General features: G+C 38.0%; 1 protein-coding gene across 1 annotated transcript; it reads right to left on the reverse strand.

The window, feature by feature from the left end:
* Window positions 1-1,056: 1,056 nt before the first annotated feature.
* Window positions 1,057-10,297, reverse strand: LOC118752017 (SET domain-containing protein SmydA-8-like). The gene is made up of 2 exons (XM_036486841.1): window positions 9,213-10,297; window positions 1,057-1,682 (listed from the first exon to the last, which is right to left on the reverse strand). Exons 1-2 carry the CDS (start codon window positions 10,062-10,064, stop codon window positions 1,236-1,238), a joined length of 1,299 nt encoding a protein of 432 aa, XP_036342734.1. The 5' UTR covers window positions 10,065-10,297; the 3' UTR covers window positions 1,057-1,235.
* Window positions 10,298-14,003: the final 3,706 nt, after the last annotated feature.

Below are 14,003 nucleotides of genomic sequence, written 5' to 3' on the forward strand. Positions count from 1 at the left end.
TTCGTCCATTTCGGAATCGTCTGTGTAGATGTGTATTGTGCTCTCTTCCAACTCCACGCCCTTATGCCAGCCGCCAGCCTCTATTGTAGCTTCTAGACACCTTACGAAACTCAGGCGAGGGATCACTTAGGCTATTCACTCGGTTCAGCATGACGATAGGCTACTGTGTACGTACATCAATAACCCATAGCATAGTATTGGCTTAACGATTGCTGCGAATATCCAATGTTAAAAGGCGAGTGAAATACCTTAAATACAGTTCTGTCGAGGCCGTGCTCACCCCCACCACCACACTGAGTTTCGACTCATCTACCTTTAGTATAGGCGCGCTGCGCTTTCGAGACATACATTACATTACATATATCTTTAACCGTTCCAGAGTTTTTAGAAGACGGGATGTTTGGCTGATAGGCCCAAAATCACAAGGGTGTAAATGGCTGTTTTTTGGCAGGAAGAGAACTTTTGCAGTCCTCCATGATTCAGGTATATAATTTCGCCTAACGCAGCCTACGAATAGTTTACATAGGCACTCTAAAATTTTGTTTCCAGCTTTTTCAAGCATGGTTGAAAAAATACCATCGATGCCTACTGATTTAAGTTTCGAGAAGGTATGCAGGACCCACTCAACCCGGCCCGAAGTTACTATACCCTCCACAGTCAGAACTGCTGCTTCCCTACATAAGTAAGAACATTAAAAAAAGTTTAAAAATGCAAAAATTTGTAATTTAATTTTTTCTTTTATTTTAAAATTTTAAAAGGACGTTTCTTTTTATATTTGTAAATATAACACATACAAAGTACGAGTACTAATATTTATGTATGTACATTAAAAATTCGAGGCACAGTAAATATGTATGTTTGGTTCAATATTGCTTGTCGGACAAACAGCTTCATAATCAGTGTCAACGTGTGCTTGCAGCGAAACTTTCGTATTCAAATCACAAGAAATAAATAAGTTTTAAAATAAAGGGAATTACAATGAAATAAAAAAAAATGAGTAGATAAATATTTATTTTATAATTATGCTAGCAACTTTTCTATTTTTTCTTTTTCTTCAAGCAATTACTTTCATCACTTGCATTTTCAAACAGTATTGCAATATCTTTCCACTGCTGCAAACTCGCTATCTATTCGTCAAATATCTGCAACGCATACGTAAGTTGCTCGCTCTTCGTCGCACTTCGCTTCCTCTTTTCCACTCCGTTTCGGATGTCTTGCGGCCTCCGACCATCAGCTTACTTCACTTCCTTCGCTTTCTCGGTCTCTAGGTACGTACGCATCAAACAATCGCCCAAACCCAGCTTGTCCATAATCTCCAATATGTCTTCACAAAACTTCGCCTTTGCCGTCACTTCATCATCACCGCAATCCTCTCGACGCTTCGCCAGACGCGCTATCACCTGTAGCTTGGCATCGATTACGGCATAATTGCTATCGGGTATAAAGCTAGCGCTTTTGTCTCTCAAATAGAGTATGACCGATTTGAGTGACTTCGAATTGAATTTGGAACTTATGGCACCAGATGCAAAGTCCTGCGCCTTCACCATTTGCGCATGCGTCGATTTTTGTTTGCAAACCAGGCAATTCCAATTGGGATGCGGCAGACCGGTGATCTCAGGCACTGCCAGCCCAGTGCAATTGGTGTCGCGACAATAGAGCGCAGAAACGAAGGCGCCTTTTTCCTATTTAATGAAATACAGAAGATAAAGGTATATATTATAAAAATTTTATTTTTAATTCTGTTGCAAAAAATTTTATTTTATTTTTTTATCTATGTAAGTGAGTAAATTAGTGACTCTAATATGCTAAACGGTGCCACATACATACTCACACAAGTGCCTGTGTGTTTTCACTTTCAAAATATTTGTTTATTTCAAAACCTGTTGCGCATAAATTAACATGTTTTGTAAAATTTAACAGCTATACTACATATGTACGCACATATCTATCCTATTTTTATATTATTTTATTTGTGTATTCATCATCTGCGTTTCCTCAAGCTAAAAAATACTTACGCCTTACTACTGCGCACAAAAATTCATTTCCATTTTGCTCACACAATTCATGAAATATTTTGCTACTTAAATATTTATTTAATAGCCAATATGTACGTAATCTCGCTACATTGCCGAACCTAAGTATTTCCACTTATTTACATACTTGTAAATTGCTCTCAGTCTGTTTGTTACATCATCCAAAACGGATATCCAGCTATGATCAAAAACTGGACAAACAATTGTTGAGAAATTCTAAAGTAACTGCAATAAGAATTCAAATAAAGGGGAAACATAATTCCCATTTTGATTTTGATGTGTCTTCTTTTCTCATTTGAGTATTTTCCAATCGTCTTCAAAGATTTGTATTTCCGGCGGTATTTCCATGAAATTTCCTGTTGTTGTTTGTAAAAAGAATAAAAAATAAACATAAATGGAAATCTCGTTGAAAAAAAGTCTCAGTATTATTTTTTTCTAATATTGTAAAAAAAATAAAAAACAAACATAATTGGAAATCTCGTTGAAACAAAAAGTCTCAGTATTATTTTTTTCTAATATTAGCAAATTTTGTGCATCCCAAATGAAAGTAGAACAAAAAATATTATCCAAATAAACTTCAAGTTTTTCGCTTAAAAAATGTGCACTTTATGACCTTTATCTGGGCAAAGGACTCCCAGGGCGAACTGCGCAACGCAAATAAACTCTCAGGAACCACTGTCGGAAAATTAAAACCACGTGAATTAAGGCCGCTTTCTTATCTCTTCGACGGCCTAATTTCACTTGTCAAAAATAATCAAAACCACGCGGCCCAATTTCATTTTTGGATCGCGGCGTAATTTCTCTTGTCAAATAATTTCATTTTATGATCGCAGCCTAATTTCACTTATCAAAATTAATTATGCTCGCGCGGTTGGTCTAATTTTTTGACTGCGGTCTTAATGCAAGCGGCCATGATGCACTAAGCCTAGTTATATGCCCACTTATCTCTGTAATACAATTTTTCACCCAACATTACAAGAAACTCTCAAAGTCGAAAAGCTACAATCAGCTGTCAGCAGCGTCACCAGATGAAAATATGGACCCAAGCCCCCAGTCAAGTCTACAGAATCGATGATTCGACTATAATGAGGTACGAGTAGCGACTTCACAGCTAAAAATAAACTAATCTGTTGAAGCTTAAAGCCAGCTAGCTGACCTTTTCAACTATGACGGCGAGGGGTTGAGAAGACGCCGACTAGAATTTAATTTCTTCTTCTTATTTGGAGCTGTAGCCGCCTAAGCGATTTTGGTCGAGTTCAACAAAGCACACCAGTCGTTTCTTTTCTGTGCCAACTGACGCCAATTGGAAATGCCCAGTGAAGCCAAGACCTACTCCACATTGTCTTTCCATCGCAGTGGGGGCCTCCCTCTTCCTCTACAACCGCCAGCGAGTTCCGAGTTGAATACCTTCAAAACTGGAACGTCGGTGACCATTCTTACGACATGGCCAAGCCAGCGGAGCCGCTGTATTTTAATTCGCTGCACCATGTCTATGTCGTTTTAGAGCTCATACAGCTCATCGTTACATCGTCAGCAGTACTCGCTGTCGCCAACGTATATAAGCCCGTGAATCTTCCGCAAAATCTTTCTCTCGAATACTATAAGAGCCGCCTCATCGGATGTTGTTATTGTCCATTATTTTACGCCATATACCAGCACGGGCATGATGAGTGACTTATATTTACAGCGTGTTAATACTAGCTTCCAAACTAACGAAGATGTCCAGCAAACGGGTCAAGAATGTTCTTAAGAAATTTGCTACGCTTTCTACTATGGTTTGCTAAAGTTTGTGTATGAATAGTACAAGGCACCTTGTTTTCAACAGAAATTTCCATTATTTCGGAAGGAAAAAGTGAGAGAGCAGGCTGTAAAATATCAGATGTCAAAACGCCTCGGACGCTGCAATTCACACACACGAACCCGCGGGATCCCAAGGGAGCCCAGAACAGCCCAGAAACGAATACGTTCCGCTTTTGCGTCGTAAATGTTTTCTTGTTCGTGCCCGAAACAGCCCGCACATTTTTTTCCGGGCACAAATATGCAAATTCAAATTCCCATAACAGCCGGGTGTCCAGATTGTTAAAAAAAACGCCATTTCTGAAAAAAATTGCCAAAAATCGCCTTTTTTTTAAATAAAATTAATGAAATCGAATTAACAAATCTTTTATTTAAAAAATGAGATGTTGTTGTAATATAGTTTAAACAAAAAATAATAATAATAGTCATGTACAAACAATTTTCTTTAAAAATACGCATTCTTTTTAAAAATATTTATATCAACACATTTGTGTTGTTGTCATTATTGAGCCTTGATAACATACTGTTTTATAATGGAAACGTTTTGCAGCTGAAACTCTTAGCCTTCATATAAAATTTTACTCGAACTATTGAATTAAGGCTTTCCAACCTCATTCTATTTCGAATCTTAGTGTTTTTTTACTTAATTACGGAAAAAACGGACTCATCAAAAGCATTTGAGTGCGGCAAGGATAATAATATTAAGGCTACGTTACTTATATTTCCCAAAATTTTGTTGCCTGTTGCGGGTTTTACTCCGTAAGCAGCTATCCAAAATTCTTCAGACTTTACAGTCCAAAGCATTAGAACCATTATCTTATACAATAATTGTAACAACAACTTTAAGATACTAGCATCGTGTGAATTCCCTAATTGCGTTGTTAAGTGGAATTCCTAACAAAATGCCCGCCAATTAAACGCCTATGTACTACATACATATGTATGTATGAATGCATTTTTGATAGCCGGCATTTTTTCAAAACCAAAATGCTTGCGGGTGGTACAAGTTCAAGAGCGACAGCAGCAGGTCGGAAATGATCACTCAGCCAGTCAATCTTATTTGTACATACATACATACATGCGTATTTATGTATATACAAATGTAGACAAATATGTACGTAAGTAAGTATGTACTTGAGCGCATTTCTTGCTTTTGTTTTCATTAATTTTGTTTTGATTTCAGTTTTCCGAATAACTGAATATTTTGTTTTTTAAAATTTTATTTCGAATTTTACTTGCTAATTCCATGCCATTTCACTTTAATTTTATTACTCGTAGTTCAACGTAAACTTATTGTCGAAATTCTTCCAACGGTAACATGTTTATTTATGTACCAAAATATTACTACAAATTAAATTAACACCTCAAAGAGCGCTAAGCCAAAAAATTGCGAAAGGCAAACAAAAAGTTGTTCGAAGATAGAAAAGTACTTATAAATGCATATGTAAGTACTAATATGTATACATATTTACCTGTACATGTACATATGTGCATAAATACATATTTGCATCACTGCCTCCCTAAGTTTCTTATTTTGGTATATTAAAACTTTTAAATTTTCATATTTCGATCAAAATCAATTTGATTTGATGTTTATTGCCGAGAAAATTTTTGCACCCGGCGAAATGACATTCGTATGTATGTATGTATGTTCCTTTTCACATTTAAATACATACATACTTATGTATGTATATTTTTTCAAATACTAAAAAAATGTTTCCGCCTCGCTAAAAACGCGATTTTAGCAAATTTTGCTATGTCAAATATTTTCTCACGCATTTCAGGCAGGCGGATGCGCCCTAATAAATATTTCAAAGCTGCAAAATCATTTTGGAATTTTAGATCACAGCAATTGGCTTACAAAAAAGCCAATATAGTCTTTTTAAATTAAAAAAAAAAAGCCTTGCTGACTTCTGAAATCCTAAACAAATTTATTAAATAGTCAAATGCTGTAGTATAGCAAGTTTGTTAAGTGGTTGGCATGTATGAGTATCTGCTTATTAGCAACAGTGAAATTTTATAAAACACAATTTTTATAGTTGAAATCTTTTCACAACATGTGAGAGAATGTATTTTATTTTTTTATTATTTTTTTTTTTGTTTGGCTACTTATTTCGCTATTTTTGTCGCATCTGTTTTCAAGATTATTAGTTATTTATGATTATATTTACGTCGATTTTGATTTTAAATAGCTGGCTCTTGCTAATGTATTAAATATTGATGTTATGTTATAAAAAAAAAAAAAACAAACAAGCAGACACAAACTTAGAAGGAGTGTTGAGTAAAATGTTTCTCGTTAGCTGGCTAATTTCCCATATCGTAAAAGACAAGGTCAAGGTGGAAAATTATGGCTGGCGGCTGTGACGATTTAACAATTTGTTTTTGTCAACGACAAAATATTTAATTGCTTACGCTGTAGAAAGAGGCTGCTGGAAATTGTCTATGTAACTAATTTTGCCTCTCAATTAAACAAATTCTACTACATACTATCTCCAGTATACAGTAATCCGATTGACCATTATTTATGATCGGAAGAAGAGTTGAATACAGATCTTTATAATTTGCAATTTTATTCGGAAAATCAATATTGTGAGGGAAAACGAACTATGGGCGCGAAGCGAGCCGGTGTGAACTAAAATCTGGGGTTCTCTGTCGCCTAACCTAAAAGTCGGAATATCACACCTAACTCATAACAAACAGATTCCTCATGGTCCTAGATAGACGTAGAGACGACCTATTCATTCAACCAAAGTTTTTTTATTACATCCTAGGATCACATTAAAGGCGCCGGAATGTATGTAGATCTGAAATTCTTCGCCATCCCGGTCATTTACGTACGCGGTCCGCCGAAATAGCCTTCTATTTGGCGCCCATAGATCTCCCCTATAAGCGCACACCTACCATCGCTGCCCCCGTCACGATACCAACATCGGGGTAGGCTATTTCAATGCGAGGCCGGGCAAGCAAGGAACCTTCGGTCCAACAGTAGGATAATTCAGCCTACGCGACAAACATCTGATAGCGGAATGAGGCTGATCGAGTTCGCCAGGGCCAGAAAAATGATTGTCAGGCTGTTGTCTTCAGATCAAAAGATGGAAAACTATCTTTTTATAGGTGAAAGGCACGAATCCAGTGTTTAGGGTCATTGTATGCTCAGAGAACCAAACATGTAATCGGGCCACTATCTTTATGTGGCCAAGATACGAACCCATCTCCGCAACACATTCCCAGCTAGCAGAGAAGCGTAAGTTTTGCCCATAGTGCGGTCTCGTACAGTTTTCCGTATCCGGAAACGAAAAGAAAACTACTAAAATTTTAGTTCATTTACGTATCCAAGAACGTCGAAAAACAGCGGGGATTTCGTATCCAAAAACGAAGAACAACGACGGCAGCTATCGTTTGTTTTTGTATCCGGAAAACTGTTGAAAAAGATGATGCTATTTGAAAGCAATAATTGTATTTTATTTGTTCAAGTTCAACATTTTAAAGGCTGACCGTTCGGAGGAGCGTGCCACTATTTGTTAGCTTCCAGGTTCGAATTCCGTCAGGTGCTTCCTTATTTTATTTTATTTTTTGAACCGTGAAAAAAGCTTCTGTGAAGTGCAGAAGGAAAGTGTATTGAACAAAAAATTCAATATGACAAATTTCAAAAAAAAAAAACAGTCAAAAATTTCTCCGTTTCACAATAATTTTCAGTGATTGTCTGTAAAAACATACATTTCTGCCGCACACTTTAGTGGGATAACGGATCATCAAAATATTCGAAAATGGAATCGATAAACGGACAAAAATCCGCATTTTATCCACTTTTTTTCCTTTTTCGGATCAATTTTCCGCAGAAATTGGCGTGCACTTTTCCCGCTTGTTACGTAACGTAACAAAATAAATATATTGTTTCCAAGGGCTTGAAAAAACACCTCACACCTGGTGAACCCACCACTGACTAAGTATTCACCATACTGTGTAAAATCACATTAAGCAAGATCATCAGCTCCGTCAGATCTGGGAAGGGCCGCTCTGAGCCAAATGAGCTTTCAGGCAGGGCAACTTTGTATCATGCGACTTCTTTGCTCTGATGCAGGAGACGTTACGATTACAATAACAACGGCATCACCTCAACACTTCGGCCATTTCGCATCCTATATAATCCTGCACAGAGGTGGAGTCTAGCTTTCTGTCTTTTCCGCAGATGACGCAAACATTAGCTGTATAAGCATTATATCGAAGTATATCGGCTCCACTGACTTGGTCATGTCCTGAAAGTGATGGGCATGTCAGTGGCAAAAATACATCGATGCATCGATTGGCATAGGACTTTTCAGATATTATTTCAGAGCAAAATATGTTATTAGCAAAAGTGTACAAAATTTTAAATTGATTACTATAATTGAGATAGTTATGTTTCTAAGGAAACTTTTAGGAGCCATTTTAATTTTTGGCAATTAGCATTTTCCATTGGCATTAGTTGGTATAGGAAAAAAACGACTATCGTGCTTTTTTGAACTCGGCCAAAATTTCTAAGGCCGTTACTGCAAAGCTTAAGAATTGGAACAACACCATACAAGTATTAAACGAATGCTGAGGAAACCTCCCCTTCCTTTAAACCGCTAGGCTGACACGGCTGTACTCTTGGGAACAAGGTATCAATTCTTCTACACATGCTTACAGGTCACTATGAATTCGAGATTAGGAGTGAATGTACCGGCCTACTGTCGAAGCTGCAGATGCGTAGAATAAAAGTAAAGTGTATAGCACCTTATCTGCTGCTGCCTAGCACTTAGCAGAATACGACTACAGACGCTCGGAAAACCGTACCTACAAAACTTTGCGGGGGTTGAGATAATTAACATAAGAGCATTAACAAAGTTCATTACGTCAACGAAATGGTTTTCTTCCGAGTGAGCGTCTCAGCCTCGTAGGGCGTTTATGGCTTTCGGTATAGCATTATAGAGAGTGTCAGATTCACTCCAGTAATAGAGCGTGACTAGTGCTGGACCGTTCATTAATAAAAATTTTACAGTTTATGGCTCTGTACAAATTCTGGGCAGCACCACAGAAATGTAATTCTGAAAAAAAGGTCGCGTTTTTTACAATTTCTGTGTTCACTACGCCTTATTGAATCACATAAACTAAAGTAAGATGCCCAAGTCAACCAATCACTAAGTTCTTTCTTCAAAAATCCGGCGCACTAAGAAAAATAAAATAATATTACATTGTCACCAGCGCTTTCCCACGAAAATAGTCCCCATTATTTATATGAGATTCCTGCCACTTTGTTGTATTATACACTCTCCCATATACTTATGTACTTTCAAAGGCAATACCCCATGAGTCACTAATTTTGCTCACTCACTTTATTATCACTGTCGATTATACACTTACTGTTGGATCAGAGCAGCGCGGACACTTGCACGTAAATCCTTTCTTCATTTTCAAAAACAAATGTCGTGCAATATTTCCGGTGAATAATTTTGTGTAGGTTGTTGTGATTTCACTACCAGCTGGTATATCTACTGAGGCACGCACTACCATATTTCTGGTCTTCTCCTCGAACGTATAGTAGGAATTGGGAATGCAATCGTGATTCATTACAGCGAATAATGGGTAGAGCGCGCGGTGAGGAAACTCCTGATTGTCATTGGTGCGATCGGCGGTCTCATCGAATCCATTCGTGCGCAATACTGCCACAGTACGATTCATAATTTCAATTAGTTTCTTATCGGTGGGGAACTCCATGAATCCTTTGGCGGCATTACGCACTTCAGTGCGATGATTATTATCTAAATTTGCCTGCAGACAGTAAACTAGATCGCGTTGCTCCTTCGCCAACTTGATGGCACGCCCGACACACAGCAAACGAATGAGCAAAGAGTTTGCCACATCCGGTTCACTGGGTTTCCACGATTTGAAAAGTTCACAATCGGATTTGTGTTGTTGTTTTTTGCCACACAATGAGCAGACGGGCAAACCGCAACCTTGGCGACACATAAATTTCGTATCAGGCAACATTTTAAAGCACACCGAACACGAATTAAGCGTATCCTCGGCGCGTGCCGCGGGACCGATCAGCAGCGGACTATCGCGAAAAATCACATCACCGCGTTTGAGGTCGCGCGTGGCGAAAATGCCACGCCCAGCAATTTTAGAAACACCTATTTCCCATGCAGGATCGGTGTCCTTGAAGGGCGCCAAATGGAGTGTAATTAACTCCGCAGTGCGCTTTGGACAAATCATAGTTTTAGAAAAATATGTACTCTTATGTTTGTACGTATGTATGTATATATGAATTCACAAGCACTTTATCGTAGTTTTATAATATTTTGTCTTTGGATTATTTTAAAAATTTCTATCACTTTTTTGCACACGACTTCCTTTAAATTCTATAGAATCAGTATGTTCAGCAGATTTTTTTTTGTTTTAATATTTCGCGCTGCGTAGCCGTTGGCAAACTGTCGCCGTTTTCCAGCTTACAACGCTTTTATTCGAAAATTGCCGAATTTTTCAAATATCTTTGTGAAATATGCTTGATCTCAAAATAAATGACGACGCGATCGCCATGATCCAACAGCGCCGAGCGCAAGCATTGTACACGTTCGTTGAGAGTGAGTGCGAACATGTGAGTGAAATTAATGAAATCTTTTCAAATTGCTTAATTTGACTTTAATTCAATTCAAATAGAGTGTTCGAAATGATCTAGACCATTGCGGATGTCTGCAAATAGTGATGTGATTTACGCAAATAGTTTCAAGTTGTTGAGTAGGCAAGTATTCGATTTAGATTTGTAGACACGATCAATTCAAAAATTTGTTTAAAGTATATTTGTAGAAATAATCACTTGATGAAGCCAAGCTATAATCAGCGAAGCAGTAGATCGGGCGGGGTTTAACCTTTCTCCTTATGGAAGTCGATAATAATCTCCTGATCCCGCATGAAAGCTCGTAATAAATAATCTATCCTCTTGAGGTCGATCTTGCACTCAACCGTCGATAAGTTCATGATATTATAAAGCTCTCACAGTTCGCTATACCATCTTCTTTGCTATATATCGCATTGCCGAGAGAAAGCTCTCCTTATCAAGTGCCTTACGAGCACAAAGTAGCACCTGCTCGCAAGATTTATTCCTCACATGATCTCAGACTGAGATTATTGATCGTGCTAATGCTGAATATTTCACTACTTTAAATTTATAATTGTCAACAGTAATTGGAACCATAGCGCGAGGACTCTTCATGTGTTGCCAGAAATAATTTCCAGAATCTTTACCATTACTGGACCGTCGTTAATTATCGGAAGGTTCTGGCGTTGTTGTAAACTTCATACCAATTTTGATCAATATATTTCTGGTTCTGGTGCTCAAAACAATACCCGCTTAAGACGTGATGAAAGTAGTTCTTCATGACTTTTTTCGTTCAATTCCAGTTTGTGGTATGCATTTTTAAGATCTACATAGTCCCAAAAAAATATTTCGCTCCTATGTAGAAGTTTGGTCATAAATGAGTCGAATATTGAAATTTGATAGTTTTCTCTCAATATTTCCACTTTGGCGGACCCCATATCGATGCATAGACGGATATCCCTGTTTTCTTTAAATACTACTACCTCCTAGATATCTACGGACTAGGTTCTGTCATAGAGCCTATGATATCTTGTTTCACTACTTCGCTTAACTTTTCTTCGAATTTTTGTTCCAAGGCAGCCGGCATTCAGCACATTGGCTGATGAGATTTTAATGCCCATAGGAAAAAACTAGTGATCTTGTATATAATTTATATCACGGCCTAGGTTTACAAAGTTTAACTGCATGGTAATCTTTCGCCCCAGTTGATATTAAGCTTAATTTCCAATAACAAGAAAGATGGTTCAAATTTTAAACAGACCCCACGACCGATAATATAGCGTACTAAACTGCCGTTTAGCTTAAATCCGTTGGGCAGTTTGCATGCAGGTCCCACAATCACAGTAGTATAGCGTCAACGCTGTCCGGATAGATTGACTACGTAATCCCGCATGGGTACTTTTAGACGAATTTCAGGGCCACGGGGTCAAAGACTGCCACGAGGACAAGACGATGCCTTTATTGGTGCATGTTTAAACAGATAGATCGAAAATACACAAGGATGCAGAAGAGGCGCATAGCTTTAGTTTAGTTAGTCCGACAAGGTTCCGGATTATTGAAAGATTTTCCTCCCAGAAGATTTATCAATAAAACAGGGCGCAGGGTGGAGGTACGTTTGTAATGGATTCCTGAACATACTGGCATCACTGACAGCAAGGAGATCCACAGACTAGACAAAGAAGTAAGTTATTTTGGGAAACTGGAAAATTTGCTGATTTCTCTAAAAGCGACTAAACTCCTACTAAGACCCTAGAACCGCTTGTTTATTTTCTGACCGTGGAACTTTCGAGAAGCTTCAGAAAAGCTTCAGTACTATAATTTGAATTACCCCGATATTTTTAGGACACCAAACTACACAATACCGCCTCCCAAAAGTTGAAAACAAGTTATCCAGATGTATTTTTCGTTGAAATGATTTGGAAGACAATGTGGTCTCGGGCATTCAATATTATTCTACAGCTACTACAACGTAAATCCATGTCAGACGAGCTTGCGAGGACCTGAAAAATCTGGCCCGGCTTCGAGAGGAAAATGTTCGACTCACTAAGACTAGGTAAGCGATCCGATTTACCACAGGTCACTGCTTTATGGGAAGCCTGCCCGCAAATGACTGCCAAGTGTCCATTAATTCATAAGATTCATCTCTTAAGAGCATGGATGCTAGGCTACTAGTTTGAGTTCTTACTAAGAGGACACTATTGACTTCACGTACCTTTAAGTAGGCTTTGAGCAATGATGAACTTTGTAGGAGGTGCGAAACGTACGAGAAGTTTGGAAGCCCTTAGCAAGCACCAGATTAGGCTGCTGAGAATAGTATTTGCGCCGAATTTGGACGTTCTTCACTGTCTTGATTTTCAGGCAAGTCTCTGAAAGACGGGATATAGCAGTTAGTTCTATACGAAATAGGTAGTCGGTTTCCTGCCCATCTCTTAGCAGCACTAGGCATCATTAGGCCTCAATATTTCACTCTCATTGCCGTGACAGCTCCCACGATGCGGCCACTCGGCCCACTACTCAGTGAGTTGGCAGCGCCCCAGACATACGCACATACACAAGCACACTACTGCAGCCTACAGGTGGGGTGCACCACAGCAATGACGGTATGATGCTGCAAAATATTGAATATTGGCCTAACTGAGTGTTGGCATTTTTTTGCGCTGGCACCCAGTGGGTTTATTCATGTTTAGTGTTTCTTTTTTTGTTTTTTGTTTTTGAAGAAGCATTCCCACCGAAAACCTTACTGAGGCGTTGGTTGCAATGTGGAATTATGAATTTACCGCCATCTACCTATCAGATCTGCGAAGCGTGCGTGAAATTACGATACACTTTCCATACATACTTATATATGTATGTATGTATATAGGATGCATGTTCTTAAGTCGCTGTAGCGCTGTTGCGTTTGGCATGAAACCGGCTAATTGGGATTATATCTTCAGAAGTCTACTTTATGTTGTCTTCTGATTTGTGTTGTACGAATTTATTACAGGCACTGTAATAATTTTGTTAATTTTACAAGAATTCAATACACAGCCATTTGCATATTTACATACATATGTACGTCCACACATACATATGTAATTACGTGTAGTTCATAAACATAAGTGTATCTGAGACTTTTTGTCACGAGTGCTTTGACGCAAATAATTATAGATTCAAAAAATCATATTTCTTGCATATTTTCCTGCATATTCATCCTTCATACTGTTGAGTCTCGAGGTCTTGTTGCTGTTGTAGTTGACTTCGCCGTTTGCGGAGGAGCCGTTATTGAGGGTGTCGCGTTTTCGATTGCTGCGAACTGCAGTATTGCAATACAATAATGAATATTGCGCCAAAATATTTGCATTTAATTTTTTTATTCTTTCACGGTATTTCGAAATTTATATGTTTCCTGCTAAAATTTGGTCGTCACATATTTCTAAATTTTAATTCAATAATATTTACGCGCATATCAAAATCGAAAATTGTCAATTAAATTTTTATATCAATTAAATTTTGCACATTCATTGCAGCGCAACGAAAATTTTCGCAAATCACAAAAGCAAAATAAACACAAAAAA

The sequence above is a fragment of the Rhagoletis pomonella genome, unplaced genomic scaffold (genome assembly GCF_013731165.1).
Source record: "Rhagoletis pomonella isolate Grant_MI unplaced genomic scaffold, Rhpom_1.0 Rhpom_scaffold_01166, whole genome shotgun sequence".
In the NCBI taxonomy this organism is placed as follows: domain Eukaryota; kingdom Metazoa; phylum Arthropoda; class Insecta; order Diptera; family Tephritidae; genus Rhagoletis; species Rhagoletis pomonella.